The 23,143-nt window shown below is 31.1% G+C and overlaps 2 protein-coding genes across 4 annotated transcripts; one reads left to right on the top strand and one right to left on the bottom strand.

Annotated features, from left to right (window-relative positions):
* Window positions 1-5,116: 5,116 nt before the first annotated feature.
* Window positions 5,117-8,947, top strand: LOC131845788 (mitochondrial ribonuclease P protein 1 homolog). 2 transcript variants are annotated; one of them, XM_059194878.1, is made up of 5 exons: window positions 5,117-5,417; window positions 5,775-5,995; window positions 6,336-6,484; window positions 7,106-7,472; window positions 8,185-8,947. In XM_059194878.1, exons 1-5 carry the CDS (start codon window positions 5,267-5,269, stop codon window positions 8,542-8,544), a joined length of 1,248 nt encoding a protein of 415 aa, XP_059050861.1. In that variant the 5' UTR covers window positions 5,117-5,266; the 3' UTR covers window positions 8,545-8,947. The 2 variants fall into 2 exon arrangements, with proteins under 2 accessions (XP_059050861.1, XP_059050862.1); XM_059194879.1 differs by lacking the exon at window positions 5,117-5,417 and adding an exon at window positions 5,497-5,652.
* On the bottom strand, window positions 8,575-22,413 carry LOC131845786 (death-inducer obliterator 1). 2 transcript variants are annotated; one of them, XM_059194877.1, is made up of 17 exons: window positions 21,959-22,413; window positions 21,041-21,202; window positions 19,169-20,957; window positions 18,366-18,558; window positions 17,125-17,208; window positions 16,257-16,721; window positions 15,493-15,825; window positions 15,254-15,406; window positions 14,764-14,888; window positions 14,150-14,671; window positions 13,244-13,509; window positions 13,048-13,148; window positions 12,229-12,437; window positions 11,534-11,744; window positions 10,519-10,678; window positions 9,993-10,177; window positions 8,575-9,253 (listed from the first exon to the last, which is right to left on the bottom strand). In XM_059194877.1, the coding sequence occupies exons 1-17, from the start codon at window positions 22,089-22,091 to the stop codon at window positions 9,089-9,091; spliced, it is 5,256 nt and encodes a 1,751-aa protein (XP_059050860.1). In that variant the 5' UTR covers window positions 22,092-22,413; the 3' UTR covers window positions 8,575-9,088. The 2 variants fall into 2 exon arrangements, with proteins under 2 accessions (XP_059050860.1, XP_059050859.1); XM_059194876.1 differs by having other exon boundaries at window positions 17,125-17,358.
* Window positions 22,414-23,143: the final 730 nt, after the last annotated feature.

Here is a 23,143-nt window from a genome sequence, read left to right on the forward strand (position 1 = left end):
CATTAAAGATGACAAAGAGGAGCGGGAAGAAGCGAAAAAAGAAACAGGAAATATCGGATGATACATCCGACGATATTAATTTTCTAGGGTCTGACTCGGAATCGGCCCCTGAGGATGTGGATAAGTATAAGGCATTTCAAATACCAGACTATGTTCGGTACTATCTTGAGGATGGTGGAAATTTTGAATATATTGTATTTATGGAGAGCACAGATAGTAATAAGCCAATCGGTGATAGGGATATGATGTCTTTAGCTACTAATTTGAAAAAATACAATAAAGGAGTTAAGCAATTATTAAGGATGAATAAATTTAAGATCGGCGTCATTTTTGAACGCCCCGGTTTAGCTAATGCAACCTTAGTCAATAAAAAATTTCCAGACGGATTTAAATTAAAGGCAAGTATACCAGCTTCAGCCACGGAAGTAACTGGAGTAGTTCAGCTTGTTCCTACGCATCTATCGAACGAACAAATATACTCTAATATAACCAGCTCAAAAAATATTGTTTGTGTACGCAGATTCATGAGGCGTATTAAAGGTGATGATAACACCTTTACAATGCAGCCAACTAAAACCGTCTCCATCACATTTTCCTGTCCTGTACTTCCTGACACCGTCAACCTGAATAGTTGGCGCTTTGTGGTGAGGCCTTATATACCTCCTGTAAAGCAGTGTCTTAAATGTTTAAGGTATGGTCACATCGCTAAGTTTTGTAAAAACGCTGTAAGATGCTCAGTATGCGGAAATAATCATAATTTCAGAAACTGTTCGGCAAATATTAACAAAGCCAAATGTTGTCACTGCAATGGTAATCATATAGCCATTTCATCACAGTGTCCTATTAAGAAAAAAAAATAGAGGAGAATAAAAATAAAGTACAAAGTTATGCTGATATTGTTAGAGAGAAATCATTTCCTCAATTAGGCAGTACCAAAACTTCACCTTCGGCACAATTTATATCCCTACTTAATTCTGACCAAATTTTAAATACCCTATTAGAATCAATTGTTAAAATTATAACATTGAATAGAACCAATGACAAAACAATATGTACAGAAAATATAAAACAAGTTCTCCTAGAGACATTACAGAATAAAAAAAACCCAGATTAATCTTTCTTTCTTTAATTTTTTATTTCTTTATGGACCATATAGTAATAGTCCAGTGGAATGCACAAAGTTTAGTAAGTAATCAACAAATCTTTACACATTTTCTATTGGAGAACAATATTCATATTGCTCTGATATCAGAAACCTGGCTAAAAACCTACTATAAATTAAATATTAAAGGCTTTAACATTGTTAGATTAGACTCAGGCAATGACCATAACGGCGTTGCAATTTTAGTTCATAAAAGTATAGAATTCAGTAAAATTGATACATATAGTGATGATTCCTTACAGAATATTGCAGTACGATTAAAATATAAAAACACAGAAATGTCAGTTGTTAGTTTTTATAGCCCAAATAAATTGTAGTCCACATTTTAACAAAAATAAATTCAGTAATCTTCTTAATAGTATTCCAGAACCCATGTTGGTTGCTGGTGATTTTAATGCTCATCACACAGCATGGGGTTGCTCGTCTATTAATATATTAATGCTCGTGGTCGTGACATTCTTGAATGTATTGATGGTAACAACTTGGTCATCTTAAATGATGGTACACCGACTACAGTAGGATCACACAGATGGCAGAGTAATGCACTTGACCTTACTATTGTATCCCCTTGCTTATCTCTTGCTTCAAATTGGATGGTACATAATGATCCCTTAGGTAGCTACCATTTACCTGTAATAACAAAAATAGTAATTAATAACAATTGCACTAGATTACCAGAATCCTCAGATTATCCCAAATTTCATAATTACAATCTTATAGATTGGACCATGTATAAGAAGACCACAGATAGTTTGTTACAAGATTTTACACTTTACACTTATAGTAATTCACCCCTGCATTTTCAATTTAGCTCTAGACAAAAGTTGTATATCAAAATCAAAACCCATAAACTCTACAACTGATATTCCTTTTAAAAATAAAAGGATTCCATTACCTTGGTGGAATGAAAAATGTACACTTGCAGTAGATAACTCTAAACAGGCATATGTTAATTTTAAAAACAATCCATCAGAAGCAAATTATATTACATTTAAAAGGTTACAAGCCAAAAAAAAGTTAATACTTAAAAAAGAACAATCAATTAGCTGGAATAATTTTTGTGAAAGTTTTAATCGCACTACACCCATTTCGAAAATTTGGAATACTGTTAAAAAATTCAATAAAACTTATGTATATAGTCAGATTTCAAATAAAAATAACTGGATTTCAGATTTTCTTAAGAAATATACTCCTGACACTGTTGAGACCCAATTTAAATCACACATTAATGAAAATAGTAACAAATTAAATTATTTAAATAAACCCTTCACTTTTTCTGAATTCAATGCAGCCATATCTAACCGAAGAGATACAGCATTTGGTCTCGATGGCATAGCATATAAATTATTAAAAAACCTCTCTTATAACTCTAAAAATATTGTTTTATGTATTTATAATGCACTGTGGAAAGATTCCCTTATTCCTTCCGATTGGAAACAAGATTGTATTATTCCAATTTTAAAACCAAACAAAAATGCAAATGAAATAGATTCCTATAGACCTATAACTCTGACCTCCTGCATGGGAAAAATATTTGAGCAATTATTAAAACAAAGACTAGAATTCTACATAGAGAGTAATTGTTTATTACCAGCAAATCAGTTTGGTTTTCGTAGAGGTAAATCTGCCTCTGAGAGTGTTACTCATCTTCATATTGATATATTTAAAGCACTTAAATGCAATGAAGTTTTGATTGGGGTATTCTCTGATATTATCGGTGCATTCAATAATGTCAATCATCACATTCTCACTCTGGAACTTGTTTCTATTGGTATACCTGGAAAAATTATAAACTGGGTCTATAACTTTTTAAATGGTAGAGAAGTTTTTGTTAAAGTTAACAAGCAGTTAATAGGACCTCGTCTTTCTTATAAAGGTGTGTGTCAAGGTGGAATACTTAGTCCACTACTCTTTATGTAGATATGTATGTAGAGGACATACACAAACTTAATTTAATTTTAGGACCACATGTCAGGAATCTTCAATTTGCAGATGACCTTGTTATATACTTTTCAGGCCCAGACATTAATAAAGTAACAGAAAAAATAAGTAACTCATTGTTAAGATTAACAGATTACTTTAAATACCTCAATTTAGATGTAAGCCCTGACAAATCTAAAGTAGTAATATTTTCTAAAACTAATAAATCCTACAAAAACATTAAAATATTATATAATAATTCACAACCACTTATTACTGCTGAAGTTAGATTTTTAGGTGTTATTTTTTGTAGCAATTTGTCTTGGAACAAATATGTTGATTATTTACTAGGTAAAGCTTCCAAAGCATTTAATATTATCAAAGCTCTATATAAATGTGATCCTAAGATCCTTTTAATGCTGTACAAATCCTTGGTTCGCAGCCACTTTGAATATGGCTATCTATGTTTTGGTTCTGACCAAAACAAGCTTCATAAACTTGAAGTACTTCAGAATAATAATTTAAGATACATAACTGGTGCAATGAAAACAACCCCTATAAATTCCTTACAAGTAGAGTGCTGTATACCACCATTAAACCTGAGATTCTGGTACTTAAAACAAAGATTCATCCTAAAATTATTATCCTTTTCTGAAGACCCACTCTTACAAAAGCTCAAACATATTACTTCTTTATTTCCCCTTTCTAATTCTAAAACAGTTCCCTATATACTTCATGATTTCTCTGACTCAATCAATATTGATCAGCAATACAAAATTCACAAAAGCAATAGATTTTGGAATTGTTACCATGGACCATTTGAAAGTAAATTTCCAAATATTAATATTGTAATTGACTTTGAGTTAAGGACCAAACAAGAAGTTTATAACAAGTTGTCTACATTTTCAACTCATCAATCCATATTTACAGACGGTTCTAAAAACGAATCGAGAACATCCTTTGCTCTATACTTACCAAGTATCAGAACCGGTCATGGAACTAGAATACATAAAGAATTTAGTATTTTTTCAGCAGAATCTTTGGCTATTTTAAATGCACTTTGTTATATAAAAGATGATAGGGGCAATTGCAAAAAATGGTTAATTGTCACAGACAGTATGAGTGTTTTAACTGCTCTTCAAAGTAACAAACTACATTATAAAACCAATTATATCATAGATAGCATTAAGCAAATATTATATGAGCTCTCATTGGAGTGTTATGATATTATTTTATTATGGACACCATCACATATTGCTGTTTTCGGTAATGAAAACGCAGATTTCCTGGCAAGAACTATCACCAACAATGACATTGGCTTTGTCAAGGATGTTGCCATACCTTATTCCGACATTCTTTCTATAGTTTACAAGAGTTTTCGTCAAAAATGGATTGAACAGTGGCAACTTTCGCTAAAGACCAAGGGTAATTGGTTTTACTCCATTAACAAAAATATTCATTCCTCACCCTGGTTCACTAAATCTAGAGTTTATAAAAACCGGAAATTTTACACACTCCTTATACGACTTCGTTTTGGTCACGCTAGATTCAATAGTCATTTGTGCCGAATGAAAATAATTGATTCAAATGCATGTCAAGAGTGCAATAACAGCAGTCAGACCCTAAATCACATATTTTTCGAATGTTCCGCTTATAATATTCAACGCTTGGTCTTTATTGATAATTTACTGAACATTTACAAGAAACCGGAAAAAATCCCGCGCGACATCCAAGACATGCTAACTAATTTTGAAACATATATACCTATATATTTATACGTTACCTCGATATCGATGAAACTTTAAATAATTGATACAAGGATATGGACTACGGATAAGACTTAAATTTTGAACACGAATGAAAACATAATAAATAAATATACATAAGAATTGGCCTTTGGCCTCATCACTTGTTCAAATATGAAGAAGTTTAAAAGTAGACTAGGCTGTACGGTCTAAGGATCTTTGCCTGTTCCATCACTGAAAAGGAGATGGACGAATATGGAAAAAAAAAAACTATGGATTTTTATTTGAAATTTAACAATAAATAAAATCAATAGGTTATGAATTTGATGAAATAGTGTCTTAACATAAAAGTAATTTAATGAAGATCATTTCGTCCTAAGCGGGCGTAATTAAAATAAAATAAATATATTGAAATTAAAATAATTAATTGATTTTTAACATGCATTGCATTCGTTCAATAATTTCCATTTTAAAATGCAATCCAACAGGTAGAATAAAACCAAAAATTAATATATTGAATTATACCAATAATAATTCATATACAGGATACATATACAGATGTTATTCTAAAATAAATGAAGATCACTCGGGTATAATACTTTTCTTAACTTTATTATATTTTTATATATTCAGTCTCATTGTTAGTTTAATACCAATTACTAGTCAATAAAAATATTTATAATAGAAGCAAACACGTACGCAACTATATTAACTATAGTCCACTGAGCATAGAGTTACTCATCTTCAGAATGTTATAGAATTAACTAAAGGAGACATCTAAACGATAATGTTGAGGTTAATTCGTAGTGAATTTGTCATGTTTGGGTAATTGACCTGAATTCATAGTTATTCCATTATCTTTTGCTTATGCTTGATTAAAATTTGAGGACCCTCAGATACTAAAGCAGAAATAATTAATATGTATTGTGAATAATAATCCATTTCAGATGACATTGTAAATGAACTTTGTAATGGAGATCCAGAAAAAGAGAAAATGTTAAGAATATTGATGCTTGAAGTAGAGGTGATGCGACAAGATGGTCGATGTGCTCCTAATAATTTACAAAATAAACACTGGCAACAATTAATGCAATTGGAAACTCGGAATCAAAGAACCAAGTATTTATTATACTTGTGGAAGACCGAAAAATCCAAGGAAAATCAAAAAGTAAAATTTAATACATTGGTTTTATTTAAATTTGACAAACACTCCTGTAATTGCTATATTAATAGCAATATACCTTATTGTTGTTGATTTTCATGTTGCCCTGCAAATTCCTGGCAAATTTGCCACAATGGGACTAAAGAATAATAATAACAATATTTGTAGTTTGTAAGTTAAATGTATGTAATTTGTGAAGGTCTTAAGAATGTTAATATCTCAGATGAGAGACAAGTCTCAAATTTCAATATTTCTAAGTGCCTTTGTAGGTATATTCTAGATGTTAGGTACCTTCCAAATAAAAATAATATGAAACATTGCTAATTGATACTGATTGTTTATACAGGCAAAAAAAGAAGCCAGAAGAAAAGAACTTGAAGAAATGAAACCTGAAGCAAATAAAGAATATTCAGATGATATCACATATGGAATTTGTGATACATCATTGTTCCTACGCATCCGTGACCAGTCAATAAACAATTTTGACAACTACAGGTATGTTTATATTCAGTGTAGACTATATAAGACTCTTTCCTTAATAATAAAACAAAAAGTAATAATGACATAATGCAGTGGTTCCCAATTACGTTTTTACTGTGTACCACTTTAAAAAAAGACCTCAAAACTTGCGTACCCCCTATTGTAACACTAATATTATGAATGCGAAAGATTGTGAGTGTGTGTATGTTTGTTACTTCTTTACGCTGAAACATCTGCAGGTACAAAACGCAGCAGGAACGGGTGGCGGGGGCAGCCGAATGACGAGATGCGGCGGGCGCAGTATAGCGCACGGTCGGTCATAGTGCTCGGTGCTCTGTGCTTTAATGATGATGATCATTATAAAATAACATTTTGAAAATTATTCTTGTTTTTCTACTGATAGCCGCATGTAGCCCTGGGGGTACGCGTACCACTAATTGGGAAACACCGCCATAATATATTTTATTAAAATAAGAATATCTACTGCTTTCCAATTCGGCAAGGGTTAAGAACTTAAAAACAAGTACAGTATTTTTAAGTGGACCAATATTTTAAATAGTCCTATTTAAAACATTCTAATAAAAAAATTAAGGGCTTTCTTAATGAAACATTATTAAAATAAAATATTTATTTTAGAACACTACAAGCACAGTTACACGGTCTACCTATTGTTATAGATTGTTCATATGAGGATTACATGGTCTATAGAGAAGCAGTAAATGCAGCAAAACAGATGACTTTTGTTTTTGGTGACAATAGAATTCATAGGGATCCATTTGATATACATCTATGCAATGTGACCAGGGAAGGAAGCTTCATGAAACAGCTTGAAAAAAATATACCTTCAATAAAAGAGTCATGGTTCCCATTAAATATTCATACAAAAAGTTACCTTGATATCTTTCCCAAAAACAAATTAGTATATCTTACACCTCATTGTCGTGAAGAACTCACCAAATTCGATTATGATACTGTTTATATTATTGGATGCATGGTAGATAAGGTAAAGTACTTCTCAATAAATCAGTCATTTACATAAAATCTAAAATTAAAAAATATTGTGTCATAGTATTTGTTATTGAACTCATAGGAAATATGCTTAAACGCTTTTTATTTGTGTGTTTGGTGGGTCTAAAAATAGGTCACATGCTATTTTCTTTTTATTCCTTCAAGGTGTTACCATATTCAGAAATAATTTATATGGCAAAACAATGTTTGCCGCTCAGCTAGTAAATAAATAGATGTATGGCGTGGTTGTAATTTGTTAATTTTAAATAATAATGTTGACATACTATTATTCAATTCACATACGGTGATCTAGTCCCAGATCAGAACTTGTGTTATGGCTAGTAGACAATAAACAAATACATAGATTTTTTGTAAATGTATAATATACTTACATAATTAACACCCTAACCTATACTAACAATCATAATCATGAGTACAAATGTTTGTACTTTGTGAGGAATCGAACCCGCGATCAACGGAAGTCCACCGCCAGACCACCGAGAACGAGTATTTAATGATTAGATAATAGATAGATGTTTGGTGCTGTCATTCCAAATATATAGTACTTCTACTAATAGTTTTATATTTAAATTTTACGCTTTATAATAGTGAGGATTAAAATAGTATTCTGAGTTTTTTCTCATAGTACTTGAGGATATTTTAGAGCCAATAAAATCAGTTCATCAGTTAAAATTTTATGATTTCAGGTAAACAATGAACCTCTATCTCTAGCAAAGGCTAAAAGAGATGGAATTAAGATGGCGAGATTACCACTGGATAGGTATTTGGAATGGGCCCCAGGTGCAAAGAAAAATCTCAATATTAACCATATGGTTCCAATATTATTAGATTTAAAATCTACTGGTAATTGGGAGTTTGCATTACGGCACATTCCAAGAAGAAAGTTAATGGAAACAAAGATATTAGCAATGCAAAATATATTAAAAAATACACGACTATCAAATGATGAAGTATTCAAAAATCTAAAACGGTATTCTAATTTGAAAGGTGTATCATTAAAAAATAGAAGATCGAATTCAAGAAAATCATTGTATGATGATGAATAAATAAAATGAATTCTTAAATGTAAAATTAGATTCTTTTGAACATGTCTTTATTTCATTTTATATTAACATTTTTCTTTCATCCGTCACATTTCATATTTCACGAGAAAAGTTAATTTCCAATTTTCACTAATATTTAGTAAATCAAACCACTAATGATTATTCTATTTTTTGTACAACATACTCTAAACATAAAAGTATATACAAAAAGGGAAGTCAACTGTTATGTTCAAATATTATAGTTGCACACTTGCGCATTAGTATAATACATCCATCTATTGCACACTACTAAATTGTTTACATAATTCATATGTACGCTTCACATATTTTCGTTTATCATCTCTGAATTAAATCTATTTTGAAAATCATATATTATAGTGCATATCTTCACGATAATATATATAAATAGCGCGAACAAAAATTATTCGAATATATAAAAAAATACCTAGCAATATCTATCAATATAATAAGGTCTAAACGACAAAATGCTTCCGTGAAGTTTACGTCTAAATATACCTAATGTGTGTATAACTAACTTAAATATTCATTATGGTAAGGGTAAAGTACGCATATCAACATCGGCAGTTGTTGTCTCCCGCTGCTTGATCGTGGCAAGTATCTCTTGTAGATTTGATGGCAATGCTATATCAGCGAGGGGCACTACCGTCGCTGGCGGTGGAGTCATAGGTCGGGATGGGGAATATGCTTCATCCTGTAATGAACAAATGATGTTGTCAGGTCATAGACCATACAGTTTTAGTAACAAAAGTTTAATGATGAAAAACTCATTTTAACAGATAGATTTATATGAATATTTATTATTTATAATTTTTTTTATGTATTAGAGCGATCTACTGTATGAAGAGTCGTGACTCATTAAGAGAGAAATTCAAAGAGGCAAATAATCTCACCATTGCTTCTCAATTTATATATTCAAATATCCTAAATGTTCATAAAAATCTTGACTTATTTCCAAAAAACAGCAATATTCATAATATTAACACTAGATTTAAAGACAAACTTGCTGGGACAGCAAGTATCGTTTAGAAAAAGTTAATAGGTCTTTTATGGGAATAGGTATAAAAATTTACAATAAGATACCAAAGGATATGTTGGAATTTTTAGGCCTATTACTCACTAAACGATTACTTGAATGACGAGTGTGCATGGCAATAGTTGTTCATGCACTGAATTTTCATTTAATGTTAGACAGACGCCTATGCATTGTAAATAAACTGGTTTTAAAAAAAAAAGTAATTCAATTGAGTTTCTTGCCAGTTCTTCTCAATTGGATCTATATACCGAATTGGACGGTAGGGAAAAAAATAAAATTAGAATGTAAAAATTTGACGTTCATAAGCGGCTAAAATATCATGAATAAATGATTTTTGAATTTGAATTATAGTGTAGTTATAGTTCCAATAGGCATGTTTTTTTGACATTATACTTACTTCCCCTACTGACGAATCGGCTTGGGCCATTTTAAGTATTTGTTGTTTCTGTTCTTCAATTTGCCTATTAAGTTCTTCCATTTTACAACGCAGTGTGCTGGAAGTAGGAGGAGGCACTGGCATTTGAGAACTGCTGCCACTACTCGACGATCCCGGGCTGTAAGCTTCTTCGTCGTCTGCCGAAGCTACAAAAATGATAGCTTAGATAGATTATAAAAATACAAAGAGCTATTACATACGGTTGGAAAAATAACAAGCATATAAGTAAAATTATTTCAGCATTTAGAAATATTATAATTAAGTCCAGAAAAGATCAAGATTTCTAGAAACCCTATTTTCTGGATTGTTTCTTAAATATTAATTATTACCTACTGATGTAAATTATAACTACAACAAAAAATAATTAAGAAGAATTTAACACCATATTTATTTATATACATCTGGATAGCCTAGACGTCAAAGAAGAGCCTATTTTTGCGGTCTAATGATTATGAGGTTACATTGTTTAGTCGAAATTGTTACATACCCAAAGATGCAGCTATTTTGTCCTTCACTGAAGTAGAGAGCGCTGGCGAAGTGTATGTTGGTAGAGGGAGAGGACGCCGTCGCGGTGACGTCGGAGGCGTGTAAGTGCTCCTGCTTACTAACGGCGGCGTGTAGGAACGTTTACGAGACTCGCGTACTAACTGTAAACAACGTAATACAACATGTTATACATTTTTACGTAACATATTTACATAAGCCATAACATATTATTTTTATGTAGCTAGCCGAGATTGAATTTTAATAGTGATTTCGCAGTGAGACCGTACACGGATTAGATACATATTGATCGGCTGATTATATTGTATTTCAATTTATGTACGTACCCAGGACAATAACTTTAAAAAAGCATGGCTTTTAAGTAGTTTAGTTACCGTACCCTTGCTTAGTCCTGGCTTTAACTAACAGCAATATATTTCAGTCTGGGACGACTGAGCTTCTTTGTAGTGCTTAAGTAAGTTTACAAAATTGTAAGATGAGCGATTACATAAAAATTAAAATTAATATTCAGCAGCATAACTTTTTTTTGCTAAAAAGCATTGTAATCACGTCAGCATAATGAAGAACTATTAAAATAGGTCCATTCTTGAGCGAGCTACGATGCCAGACAGGTCAAACTTCGAGGGTTAATAGTAAACATTTTAATGTTATATAGATGCAAAACATCAATAAAAGTAATTTAGTAAAACTACAGAAATCAAGCTTTCTTTCTAATGATTTTATTACAATAGTCTAATAAGGTTCTAGTAATTATGTTTATGACATAACTATAGGTAGATACTACAGATCATGTGACAATAGCTATATTTTTGCTAGTTATCCTGGCTGTTATTTTAGGTACGATCATAATTTCTGTTGCAAAATTTATTTTTTCAGCCATTATTTTTTTTATATTTTATTAAATGCGCATTATTACATATAAGCAACAAAATTAAATACGAAATGTTTAAAAAAATAACTTTATTTTTATACATTATCTTGTTACACTATTGACTAACCTTTGCTGGAACAATATCTTTAGGAATATGAGTAGCCGGACGCTTTTTTCTTTGCCGAATCACTATTGCAATGAGAAGATGCATTTTTGCTTCTCCAAGTCCAGGCCCTTCAAGGGGTAGTAATACAGGCGGTAAAGTGGTGTTCGCAGGTAAAGGAACAATATAGAAATCTTTTACTGATGTCGTACTAGACACCTTCACCACACCCAACCTATAAACAGAATCATTATTATATAACGTCTTAAAACACTTTGGTTCCTAATTACAATTAAACTTCGTTATATTACATGATATATTTATAAATAGTAATTTCATTGCGATCCAGTTCAGCTGTTATATCTTAATTAAATTAAAGTTTCGTGTGTGATAGACTTATGTATATAAAGCATTTTCTTTGTAATGTCAGCTATCATTACACTAATGTTCTCAAGTTCATTATATTAGCTTTAGCTAATTGTAATAATTACATTTGAAAGATATAAACAGTATTTGCCATTCTCTTATATGAACTACCTAAATTGTAATCAGAATAATAAAAAGGTCGGGTAGAAGGATAAGGCAAAAAAAAAAAAACTCGGATAGGATTTAATAAAATAATAATTTTTTCTTGATTAGCAATTAAAATACTATAATTATTATTATAATATATTGAAATTATTATAATAATTATTACGTCATATGAACATAATACCAACCTATTGCGACTACTAAGATAGCTATAAAGTGCAATATATTGCATTTTTTCCTCGTCATTTGCAGCCTGAAGTTTTAAGATAACAATATCTTTATTACTAGCTCTCTTCATTTTTCCGATATAATCCCAAACAGTATCTGGATTTATTCTTCCAACGATGTCCAATTCCGTGTTCAGATCTTCTTCTAAATCTTGACCGCTTCCCGAAACCTATATATATATAAATATTAACATAATATTGAACGTATCTGATATTTGGAATAACTGAAAAAATTGTGACAATTTTACTTCAGATTTATAGCATAAATCTCTACATAGGTACCTATCTCAATCGTGATCGTACTGATTTTTCAACAGATTCCATATAACATCAGATGGATCATAAGCTTATTAACCATTCCAAATGTTGACGAATGTAAACTTATTGAATAGAATATGACGTTGTATTTTTTGATATAGACTTTTTACTAAAGGATTTTGTTTGTATTTTGGATTACTTTTTGTGTTATAATGTGTGTGGATATGTAGTTTTATGCTTTAATTTATTTTAATATGGCCCTTATAGCCCTGGCCACGTCAGGTTAATTGGTACCAATTTCATGGGGCATTATTAGACCACTACATAATAACCGGACAAAAATAGCAACTGTTTAATATTTTCACTCGAAATTTAGGATATTGAAGTCTCGTATTTAAATCTCGTAAATTTCGAGTGATACGATGTTAGAAAAGATTTGAATTGTCCATAAATCTTCACTAAACAAGTATTAATACTAATATTTACTAAATAAAAAATGTATTTCTAAAACCAGATAATAACCTCGTGCGCCGCTACATAAAACCTAGCCACATCTACCATATTAATACAGCCATTCCATACAATCGCTGAGGTACTGCTCGGCTCCTGATCGCTTTCTGCCTCTGTCAAAAGGTAAAGATACAATATAAGTTCACTTGCCAAACCACTATTACAATTAATACATTACATTAAACCTGATTGATAAAGAAAATCATACCTGATATTCTGTCTTGTTTTCCCAATTGTTTTGCAGTTGGTAATGTAATATTTGTATCAATGGAGAATGTTTTAGTAGGGTCAAAATCACCACCAAAATCATCAATGTCATTTTTGAAGCTGTTTTCAAAAACATCTTCTCTTGACTTTCTCAAATCTTCATCAGAAAATGCAGAAGTGATCATAGGTTCATGTGGATCATACTCAGGATGTGACTCTTTTAACATTGCCGACTTTGGCCGCTCAACTGAATCTGAGTCAGTAGAACTGAAATACATGAAATATGATACACTTGTATGTATATATAAATATAATAATATATATTGTGTTTTTACAACTGGTTATATTTAGTATGACTGTTTTTATAGATACTAGACAGGTGAGACAGACACAAAGTAATATAAATACATAACCCATAACTTATTCTAGAAATTTATTTAATTATTTTTATAACAACATGCAAGAACAGCATAATAAATGTATTTTTGATCTTTCTTAAATATTATTTCATATAAATAAATGTCACAGAAAATAGAGAATATTTATTGTTGCCTTAGGCAAGCCAACAATAAACCCACTGCATCTGGTTGATTCAGTATGATTACCTTGTATACACAGGGTAACTCAAAACAGGAATAATAACATCTTTACATTAATTCCAAAGAACTTTAATTAGTCATAGAGATCTTTTAAAATACTTTGTAACACTAAACATGATTATAGTAAATATTTTTATTATAAATTATAAATAGATAATGTAAACATGCGTGTACACATCACCAAACATTTATAACCTTGGTATAACATGGTACACTTAAAACTTTAATCTTATTGCATCACAGATGAAATCACCATTTTGCTGTGGACTACCAAAAACTCGAAGTACGCTATTTAAAATTTTACTCACTCGTTTTTATTTTTGCTAGATGTATTTTCTTGTGATCTAGAACGTTGCTTGAACTTTTCATCAATGCTGTTCGAGCGTTTAGACCTAGAACTACGTCTCCTTCTACTGCTCACAGAAGGCGAACGCCGCCTCGAGCGAGTTCGTGACCGTGATGTTTCCTCATCTCTGCCTTTTGACTTTGATCTTGAATGTTCTCGGGATTTTGATCGCTGCTTAGATTTTGCTCTTGACTGAGATCTATGTCTCGATCTTTCGGAATCCGATTTTTCTTTGGTTTCAATATTTGATCTATCCTTCGAGTCAGATTTTGTTCTTTTACTCTTTCTTTTATCCGATCTACGGGTGGACCTGCTGTCGTCATGAGACTCTTTGCTTTTTTCATCCAATGCTCTTTTACGGGTTTGAGATTTTCTCTTTTCTGAATCTCGTTTAGATTCTCGATTGCTCTTTTTAGTATGACTAGAGCTTTTATCGTCTCTTCCCTTTTTTCTTCCGTATTTTTTTTCCTTCTTGACAGTATTTCTAAAATATATACAAAATATCATGTAAATAAATGCAATGTTTATAAATATAGCCATTTATCCATTATATACTCCTAACAATTATATACTTACGGTTCCTGAGAAATTTCATTTAGAACATCTTCACCAACAGTTTTATCATTTAAAACTGCCACTACATCCTCCACAGGTACATTTGGGTCAAGTTCTGTAGATACAGATTCCTTAGTTTCCATTACCTTAAATGAAATATACAATAATTCATATTGAGTCACATGAATAAAATTTAAAGTCTAGGTAATAACACCTGATTAATTTTATATTTTATGTTTTAAATAAAGTGAACGGTTATAAGGGCCGAGGTACCCTGAAATAGCGATGGATGGACTGTGTGAAAGATCATATGACAAGAAAGGCAGTGAATAAAGAGATGACTGCGAACAAGAATCAATAGAAGAGAAAAACATATTACGCCGACGCTAAATGAATGGGAAGAACCAGACGATGAATATTTAAAATACAATATTCACCAATGTGTATTAAAAATTTGAGGAAGGAGGAAATATTCAAATAATTTACAAGAATAACGCAATTGTATATTTACCTCTTCACCTTTATGTGTTTTTAAGACATAGGTTTTATTGGCTGCTAAAAGATCTAACTCTGATTTCTTTATCAACTCCAGTTGATGTTTAGCTTCTTGATCTCTCCATTCAGCTAATTCCTGACTTGCTAATTCTTCAGGGGACAGTCTCACCTTTACAAGTAAAAATTTTAATTATTAATAATATTGATATTAATTATTTGCTACAGTAATATAAAAAAAAAGACATTTCACCTTACCAATTCTTTGGGTGTAATAACTCGGTCACAAATTTTCTGCCACAGGGATAGATTCTTGCGATCTTTAATATTGAACATTAAAGATCTATACTTGGCTTTATATTTCATTCCCACATCTTTGAATAGTTCATGCAATTCATCTTCAGTATCATACACAAACTGTTGTATTTCTTCTTCACTAAATCTAGGTCCGTCATGTTCCGCCATACGTGATGTCATTTGCTCCTGCAATGCTTTCCGCACATTCTCACGTATTGGTTCAGGAGAATTCATTTTATGTTTATTATCGCCAGCGTCTTTTCTGCGTGATGTGGACGGTGAAACTGAAGATACCTATAACGTAATAATTATCGTAAATATGCCAAACACTGTGAGTAATCAAAATGCAAACATTTCCAAGGTTACGGTGATAACATAAGGATTGTTTTGGCAAAGTTTCCATTAGCTTTTATGGACATAGATTTGTTACTTGGACAGGAAAATTAATTACGTGACCTGTATATTGATTTGACTCGACATGTCCATTTGAAGATACTATAAGTTCAAACACATTAATACTATAATATTATATATTATTATTATTGATAGAATTTTATCTGTAAAAAATTGTACATTAGAATGGTACATTAATAACTCTAACAGACAAACCAATACATGAGTACATTATTTAATTTTAATATTTCTCCGATTAGTACTTTATATTGAATATCGTATAAAAATAAAGCTTTCCATATCATAGATTGCTTATTAAATCCTATTCTTACCTTATCCTGAGTTGATTGAGATCTATTTAAACTTCCACGAACCAATTTACGTGGCTCGTGCGTAGTTTTGGCGAAAGAGGTGCTTGGTTTTGGTGTGTCGGTGTATTGAGAAGCTTGTGGTCGAGGAGTCACAGGCGTTTTAGGTTGAGAGACAATCTTTGAATCTTCTCTTGTTGGAGTAACATTTTTAGGTGTTTTTTCTTTATTTTCAACCTGCTGACTCTTAGCAGGTTGCGATTGTTCAACGTTTTTTCGGGGGATTTTCTCAAAATTGAGAGTAGTCTGTATTTTATGTGGTTCATTGGAAAGCTTGCGTTTGGATATATTAGGTTTAATGGCACTTAAAGTTCCAGGGCGTACAACTTCAAATGTGGGATTCTTTTGCAACCAGGCCTTTAAATTTTCTGCTGTAGGAGCATTTGGTCCAGCCAATATCCTTCCAGTTTTACGTTCGTAGACTATAACCTGCAAAAGAATTCTTGAATTCAATAGAATACACTTACCACCATATTAGTATTAACGTTAAAATGGGAAGACCTGATAACAGTTATTATCAATTTCTTAAATTCATATAATGCAATAATAAACAAAACAACACAGGACAGCTCTCACAGCGCCACCTAGTCGGCGGTAGTAGCGCCGCCTTTTGTAATGGGTACTACACAAATCGTACAAATACTTACATACATTTTATTTATAAATACATAGATAATATATATAGAAAACAACCAGACCGGTAAAAACAATTACACTTATAATACAAAAATGTTTGCACCGTACGAGAAACCGAACCGGCGGCCAGCGAAAGCACAGAGGTGTGCTAAACCGCTAAACCACTGACGCCAATTTTATTGCTAGTGATACTTACCCTGGAGTCCGCCTTTTGTTTCTCCTGCAATTTTCCTTGTTGCCCCTCAGTTTTACTAGAACTACTCGGAGTTGCCAGAGAGTCCTGTGCATGTTTTAGAATGCATGAATCGCTACAGTAAATACTACTAGCACGGGCAGATTTCTTGCACACTATGCAAATGGTTTTAGATAAAGATTCCTTGATGACAGGCGGTGGAATTGCCGTACCTTCATTAACAGTTTTTTTCACAACCTGAATGATTAGTATTGTATTCAAAATTAACATTTCTGTACAAATAAGTCGTCGTTTATACAATATTTATGTAAAGATGGTAGGTTTACAATTATTTCCTTATTTGCTTTGTTTTATATTATTACTATACATTCATCATAAAGGATAACCTAAATCAAACCGGAAGCCAGCTATAGTAATAATTCCGGGAAAATGAATAATTTACCGAATGAAGTTAGTAAACAAAGTGAAAATAAATTAAAATTTCTATACAAATTGTGTGGTAAAGTGATAAATTTAATATGAATGTTTAATAATGTACATTTCCAGATTTCTTTTCATGTTTGTGACAGTTGTTATTTTCATGAATATTCCGACTTTTTTCGGTTTTCGGCTTCGTGCCCTTTACAACTACATATATATTATAATACATATAAGAAACTGCTAAAGTGACATAAACGGCATTAAAGAAATAAATAAGTTGGTTTTTATGTTCTTTACAAGATTACTAATCTAAAGATGAGGGCTGTATTTACGATTTATTACATAGTATAAACACAACACCATTCTCCAAGATGTCATACAAGTGGACTAAGGAAATAAAAAACCGAACTATTATAAATGTTCCGTTTTAGCTTTTTGAATAGAAGACTCGATTACATCTAATTAAATTTACAGAAATAAAATTTTACAAAAATAGAGTATAAATAATCCATGCCTTAAAGTACCTAAAGATTTCATATAAAATTCATTTAGAATTTCATTAATTGTCATATTAGCATTTCTTTAATTGTTAATATGACAATTACAGATCATCATCTAAAAAGATAAAATAGGAATGAAAAGATGTAAAATTTATTATTACACCAATAATTTTTTTTTATAAAATGATTAAAAGCTAACTATGAATTTTCATCATTTCTAAAATTCTAATTCCTTCTAGATATACATAGTAAAAATAGGTACCACTTAATATTAGAATAAACTATAGATATTTCAATATTCAGTAGCTTTTATAATTTACTTACCTTGGTGGCAGCTTTAGCTGATGGTTTCGATTTTTTCACACAATTAGGACATCTCCATTCAATACCTTGTTCTTCCATTTGTTGGCCCATAGTTTTTGTTATATTAACACATTTACCATGGAACCAATCTTCACAACCATCACAACATATCATAAAACGATTATTATGTGGCTGTCTACATATGCACCATAACCTATATATAGAATAAATTGTACAAATAATATATCACTATATAATTACATTTTTTATGCAACAACTTGAATGTTAATATTACAAAGTAGTCAACCATTATAAATGACTATATTTCATGTAGTCATGAATTTTTATTGGCTATATCACATACTGACTTCAAACATGATAAAAAGTGTAGATAAACTGCCTCATCTTTCAGATTGTCTCTAGTTTAACCTCACAACTCAACTACTTCATTAGGTCAAACAAAGGCTACAATTTTCATTTGAAATAAATTAAAACTATTTACAACATTTATATTACATATAGATCATTTGACAGTCACAATTGAGAACTGTACAACTGAGCTTTTATCAATTAAACTAAATAGTTAATCAAATCTATAATTTTAATGTGTTACAATTAAGAATTAGAATAATTAACATAATAAAGCAGTAGTTGTGGACAAGCAACAAATAATGAATGCAAGGATGGTAGGTATCTAAAAAAATAAGGTTACAAAAGTAAAAAAATGAGAAGCTTTGACTTTGATTCATCCATCACATCCAATGCCAGATATAAGTATACTGAATTTAGTAGATTTTGAACAGATGTATAGCAAATTTAAGTACCTGTTAGGATCATCTTCTGAATTCCAGCTTTCTTGTGATTCTGCTGAGATTTTATCAACAATTGGAGTTGTTGTTGGCGGTTCTTGTTTCTTATTTAAAAGCTTTTTATTTATATACTGTTTAGAGACAGCTTGCACTTGCGGTTCAGGTGTTGTAGCCACAGGAGTTGGTGTAACTGGTATAGAGGTTGACAATCCATCAGGAGTGGCTGTAGTTTCTATTTGACTTTTTCGTTTAGATGATCTAGTAGCTGGTGCCTCAATAGGTGGCAAAGTAATCACACGACCATCTTTTCTAACAATTTCAATCGGATCTTTACGAACTGCAGGACTCTTCACAGATTTAGAGACAGTTTGTATATAAGGTGTAGTTGATGTGTGTGCCTGTTGAAATGGTGTTTGTACTGGTCCTTTAGGATTGCCATCTACTTTCCCTAAAACTTGTTTGTCTATAACCTCTTGCAAATTTTCTGAACTTTCTACCAACTGTGCAACATGCATCAACAAGTCCTCAGTTAGGCCTTCTTCCTCTGGCTGCAAACCCCCTAATAAATCTAATGTTGGCGACAATGGCCCAGCCAACCCAGGACTACTAAGAGTATTTGTGGTAGTAGTTACATTTGGTTGAATTTTCACTGGATTAGCAATAGTTGTTGTGTCTTGCAATATTTGTGCTAAACTAGCATCATCTAGCTGTGGTATTAAATCATACCCCTTTGAAACTTTTTCAGGAGGATTTATTATCTTGTCTTTTTGTTTAGAATAAGTTCTGTGTGACATGGTAATCTTAGATTTATCTACATTGTCAACAGATTTAGCATCTAATTTTCCTTCAATTATATCTACTGGTTTATTAGAAGTAGTAGTTATCTTTTTACTATCACCAGGCAAAGTCTCTTTATCAGTGGGTTTTGCTGGAAATTTACCATCTGTTGACACTCTTCGTATTACATCTGGTGTTGAAAACAATGATGTCATATCACTTAATAAAGCTGTAACATGAGCTGGTGTTTTCTTTTCTTTTTTAAGCAATTTAGGAGTAGCTTTGGAAACATTCTTATTGAGATCATTAGTTGTAGAAGAAGATAGTGATATTTCAGATGTAGGAATAAGACTTTCAATATCAATTTCATGTTGTTTCTTTTCCAAGACATTTTTCTGCTGAGTTTTTTCTTTATTTTCTTTTCTTAGTAGAGTTTTATTGGCCTTTAGTCTAGATGATAATTTTGGATCTACCTTAGCAGACTTAGTAGGATTAACACTTTTGAGAATTCTTGGTTTCAATTTATTCCTTTTTATTTTCTGAGAAGATACCCTATCTCTGACATCTTTATAATCAGAGTCGGAGTCTCTATCAGGAATACTATCTCCAGATGAACTTATTGATGATGATTCAATACTTTCTTCAGTCTTTCGGATAACATCTGTAGCTTTTCCTTGATCATTAACATGCTTCAATTTTGATAAGACTGTTAATGGCTTATTTAGTACATCACTGCCCTTTAATATTACTGAAGCATCAGAAGGATTTATTAAAATCTTTTTACCTTTAGGAATAATTTGCTGTTCTAGTATAGTAATTTTCTTTGTACTCGGCACAGGTTTTGGTGGTGGTGTATTTATTATTTCAATTTGTGGTTCATCATAACCCATGAAATTATCAATTCTTTGTTGTGGCAATGTTTGACTAGGGGAGGTGAGTGTGGTATAACAATGATCATTTTGGAAACCCACTAAACTATTTTCTCTTGTTTCTATTCTCAGTGACTGTAGCATTTCAGCACCACTGTCTGTAAAAAATATATATACAGTATAAGCATATTATTTAATAATATTTAAAATTAAATAAGGGAACTACATTTGTTTTACTTACCATATTTTATTATACTGTTGGGCTCATTATAATAACTGTCCACAGAGAGTGTGACATGAGGCACTTTATCATCATCCGATTCAGAATCAGTAGCATCATCAGGCCTACCCTCATGGCCAACTCTTACCACACTTATACCAGCTCCTTGTGAACCATCACTGCCTACAAATACAGTTATTCAATATTATTTACATACATCTATCATAGTATTTACTAGCTGCGACTTTGTCCAAGTGAAATTTAACTTTAATTTATTTTATAATAAGATTTAATTTAATTTTAATTTATTTTCTAAAATAAAAATAGCCTAAGTTATTCCTTATTACATCAGCTACCTGCCAATAAAAGTCCCTTCAAAATCGGTCCTGGCCGGACCGAGATTAGAACAAACTGACCAAAATTGTAAAAAATGTTATTTTATTTATATTCATATGCATGTAATAAGTAATGGTTATTTCAATATAACAGACACTCCAACATTTATTTATATGTATAGATAAACAATTTTAATATGTTTTTGCTAATATCAATATACTTGAGATGAATATTATTAAAGTCAGGTTTAACAGATTCACTTGCTTTGTTGCAAGTGAGTCTGTTAAACCTAAGAGACTCCTAAATGTTTTGGCGGAAAAAAATACTTGCCAATAGAAAACACTGGATCATTAAAATCATGTTGAAAACTACATGCGATAAAATTCTCCACTATAGCTTACTTGACATATAATGAAAAATGTAAATACTAAATATTAGTAAACAAGACGAACAATATAGATGAATATACATTTTTGTATCTTGTCGGTTAATGTAGGTATCTTGTCGTTAAAAATATTAGGCACATTGTGCATTGATACAATATTATAAAAGAAAAAATAAAGCAGAATATTATAAATATATAAATAAGTACTTAAATCTCACCCATGAGAGTTCCAAGCAAGTTCTGATCAACAGAAAGTGATCCATCCTTGTTTACAATAACAACAACAGAACTATCCGCCTTTGTAGATGGTCCATTGAGGTCTGTGTAATTAGTTATCACTGTGTTTGACATTTTTAATACAATATCTTGCAACTAGTTCACTGTAAGTCCTCTATTTTTAGCCATTATAGACACATACGATTTGATTCTATTTATGACGCATTCTACCGTAGGACGCCCGACGCCATTTTGCAATCAACTTGAACCGTGGTTGTTACCGCGCCGTGTACAGAACAGAAATATTATTATAACACTTGAAAACCACTTTGTTGAAACATTCTTATATGTTTATTATGCAGTAATATGACAAAATAGACTCTGAAGATTAAAATATTTCGTTAATATTTTATAAAATTTGACAAAACGCGAATAAACTTAACAATTTATATTGTCAATGGAATAAGTGTTGCCAAATCTAAAATTTGTAATAGGTTTGCCAATTTTGAGACTTCGTGCTGTTTATGAAGAAGAAAGAGAGAAGAACGATATAATAATATGACAATATGGCAATCCAAATCTAAAATATTCATATATTAATATAGAGACATAAAACACTAAGAACTAAAATTTATAAAAGTGTTGAACACAAATTCCCACAAATGTAGTTGAATGTAAACTCGTCGTCTACTTTGCTGTAATTCTAAAACTATGAACATAAGGAATATTATTTCTAGTGTAACAATAACATTGTAGAGTGTGTAGAAATTCATGGTATATTTTTTGTTTGATTAAGTAATTTTTATTTAACATATTTTAAAAGTTAATAATTTTAATAAATCATTGAAAAATATTGGCACTCATAAAATTATGAATTTATTTTCATGGAAATACTTTTAACACAAATGGAAATTTAACAACAATCTTGAGAAATTAAAGTAATTTATATTTAAAGCACTTCAAGGCATCAAATTTTAAACAAAAACTGAACGAAATCCTGTCGGGCACTTGAAAACCAAAACATTTTTTTGCACCTCTTTCTTGTCATGTATCCATATTCTAAAGCGTCTCGTAATGTGAAATACTTATTGTACGTATTGTTTGTAATAACAACTGATATTTAATTGAAAAACTAATAATATTATTAAAATAGTTTTTGCTTATATCAGTAACTATAAATATAAGAG

Source organism: Achroia grisella, unplaced genomic scaffold (assembly GCF_030625045.1).
Source record: "Achroia grisella isolate CSIRO2021 unplaced genomic scaffold, CSIRO_AGI_Agris_v1 utg487, whole genome shotgun sequence".
NCBI classification, from domain to species: Eukaryota; Metazoa; Arthropoda; class Insecta; order Lepidoptera; family Pyralidae; genus Achroia; species Achroia grisella.

What these genes read in the sequence shown, in the direction of transcription:
- LOC131845788 (XM_059194878.1), top strand. Translation starts at nt 5,267, where the DNA reads ATGCATTGCATTCGTTCAATAATTTCCATTTTAAAATGCAATCCAACA. An exon ending in AATCCAAGGAAAATCAAAAA is followed by an intron (nt 5,996 to 6,335) that starts GTAAAATTTAAT and finishes TTGTTTATACAG; the next exon opens with GCAAAAAAAGAAGCCAGAAG. An exon ending in TTGGATGCATGGTAGATAAG is followed by an intron (nt 7,473 to 8,184) that starts GTAAAGTACTTC and finishes TTATGATTTCAG; the next exon opens with GTAAACAATGAACCTCTATC.
- LOC131845786 (XM_059194876.1), bottom strand. Translation starts at nt 22,091, where the DNA reads ATGTCAAACACAGTGATAACTAATTACACAGACCTCAATGGACCATCT. An exon ending in CTTGCTTGGAACTCTCATGG is followed by an intron (nt 21,203 to 21,958) that starts GTGAGATTTAAG and finishes CTGTATTTGTAG; the next exon opens with GCAGTGATGGTTCACAAGGA. An exon ending in CAACAGTATAATAAAATATG is followed by an intron (nt 20,958 to 21,040) that starts GTAAGTAAAACA and finishes TATTTTTTACAG; the next exon opens with ACAGTGGTGCTGAAATGCTA.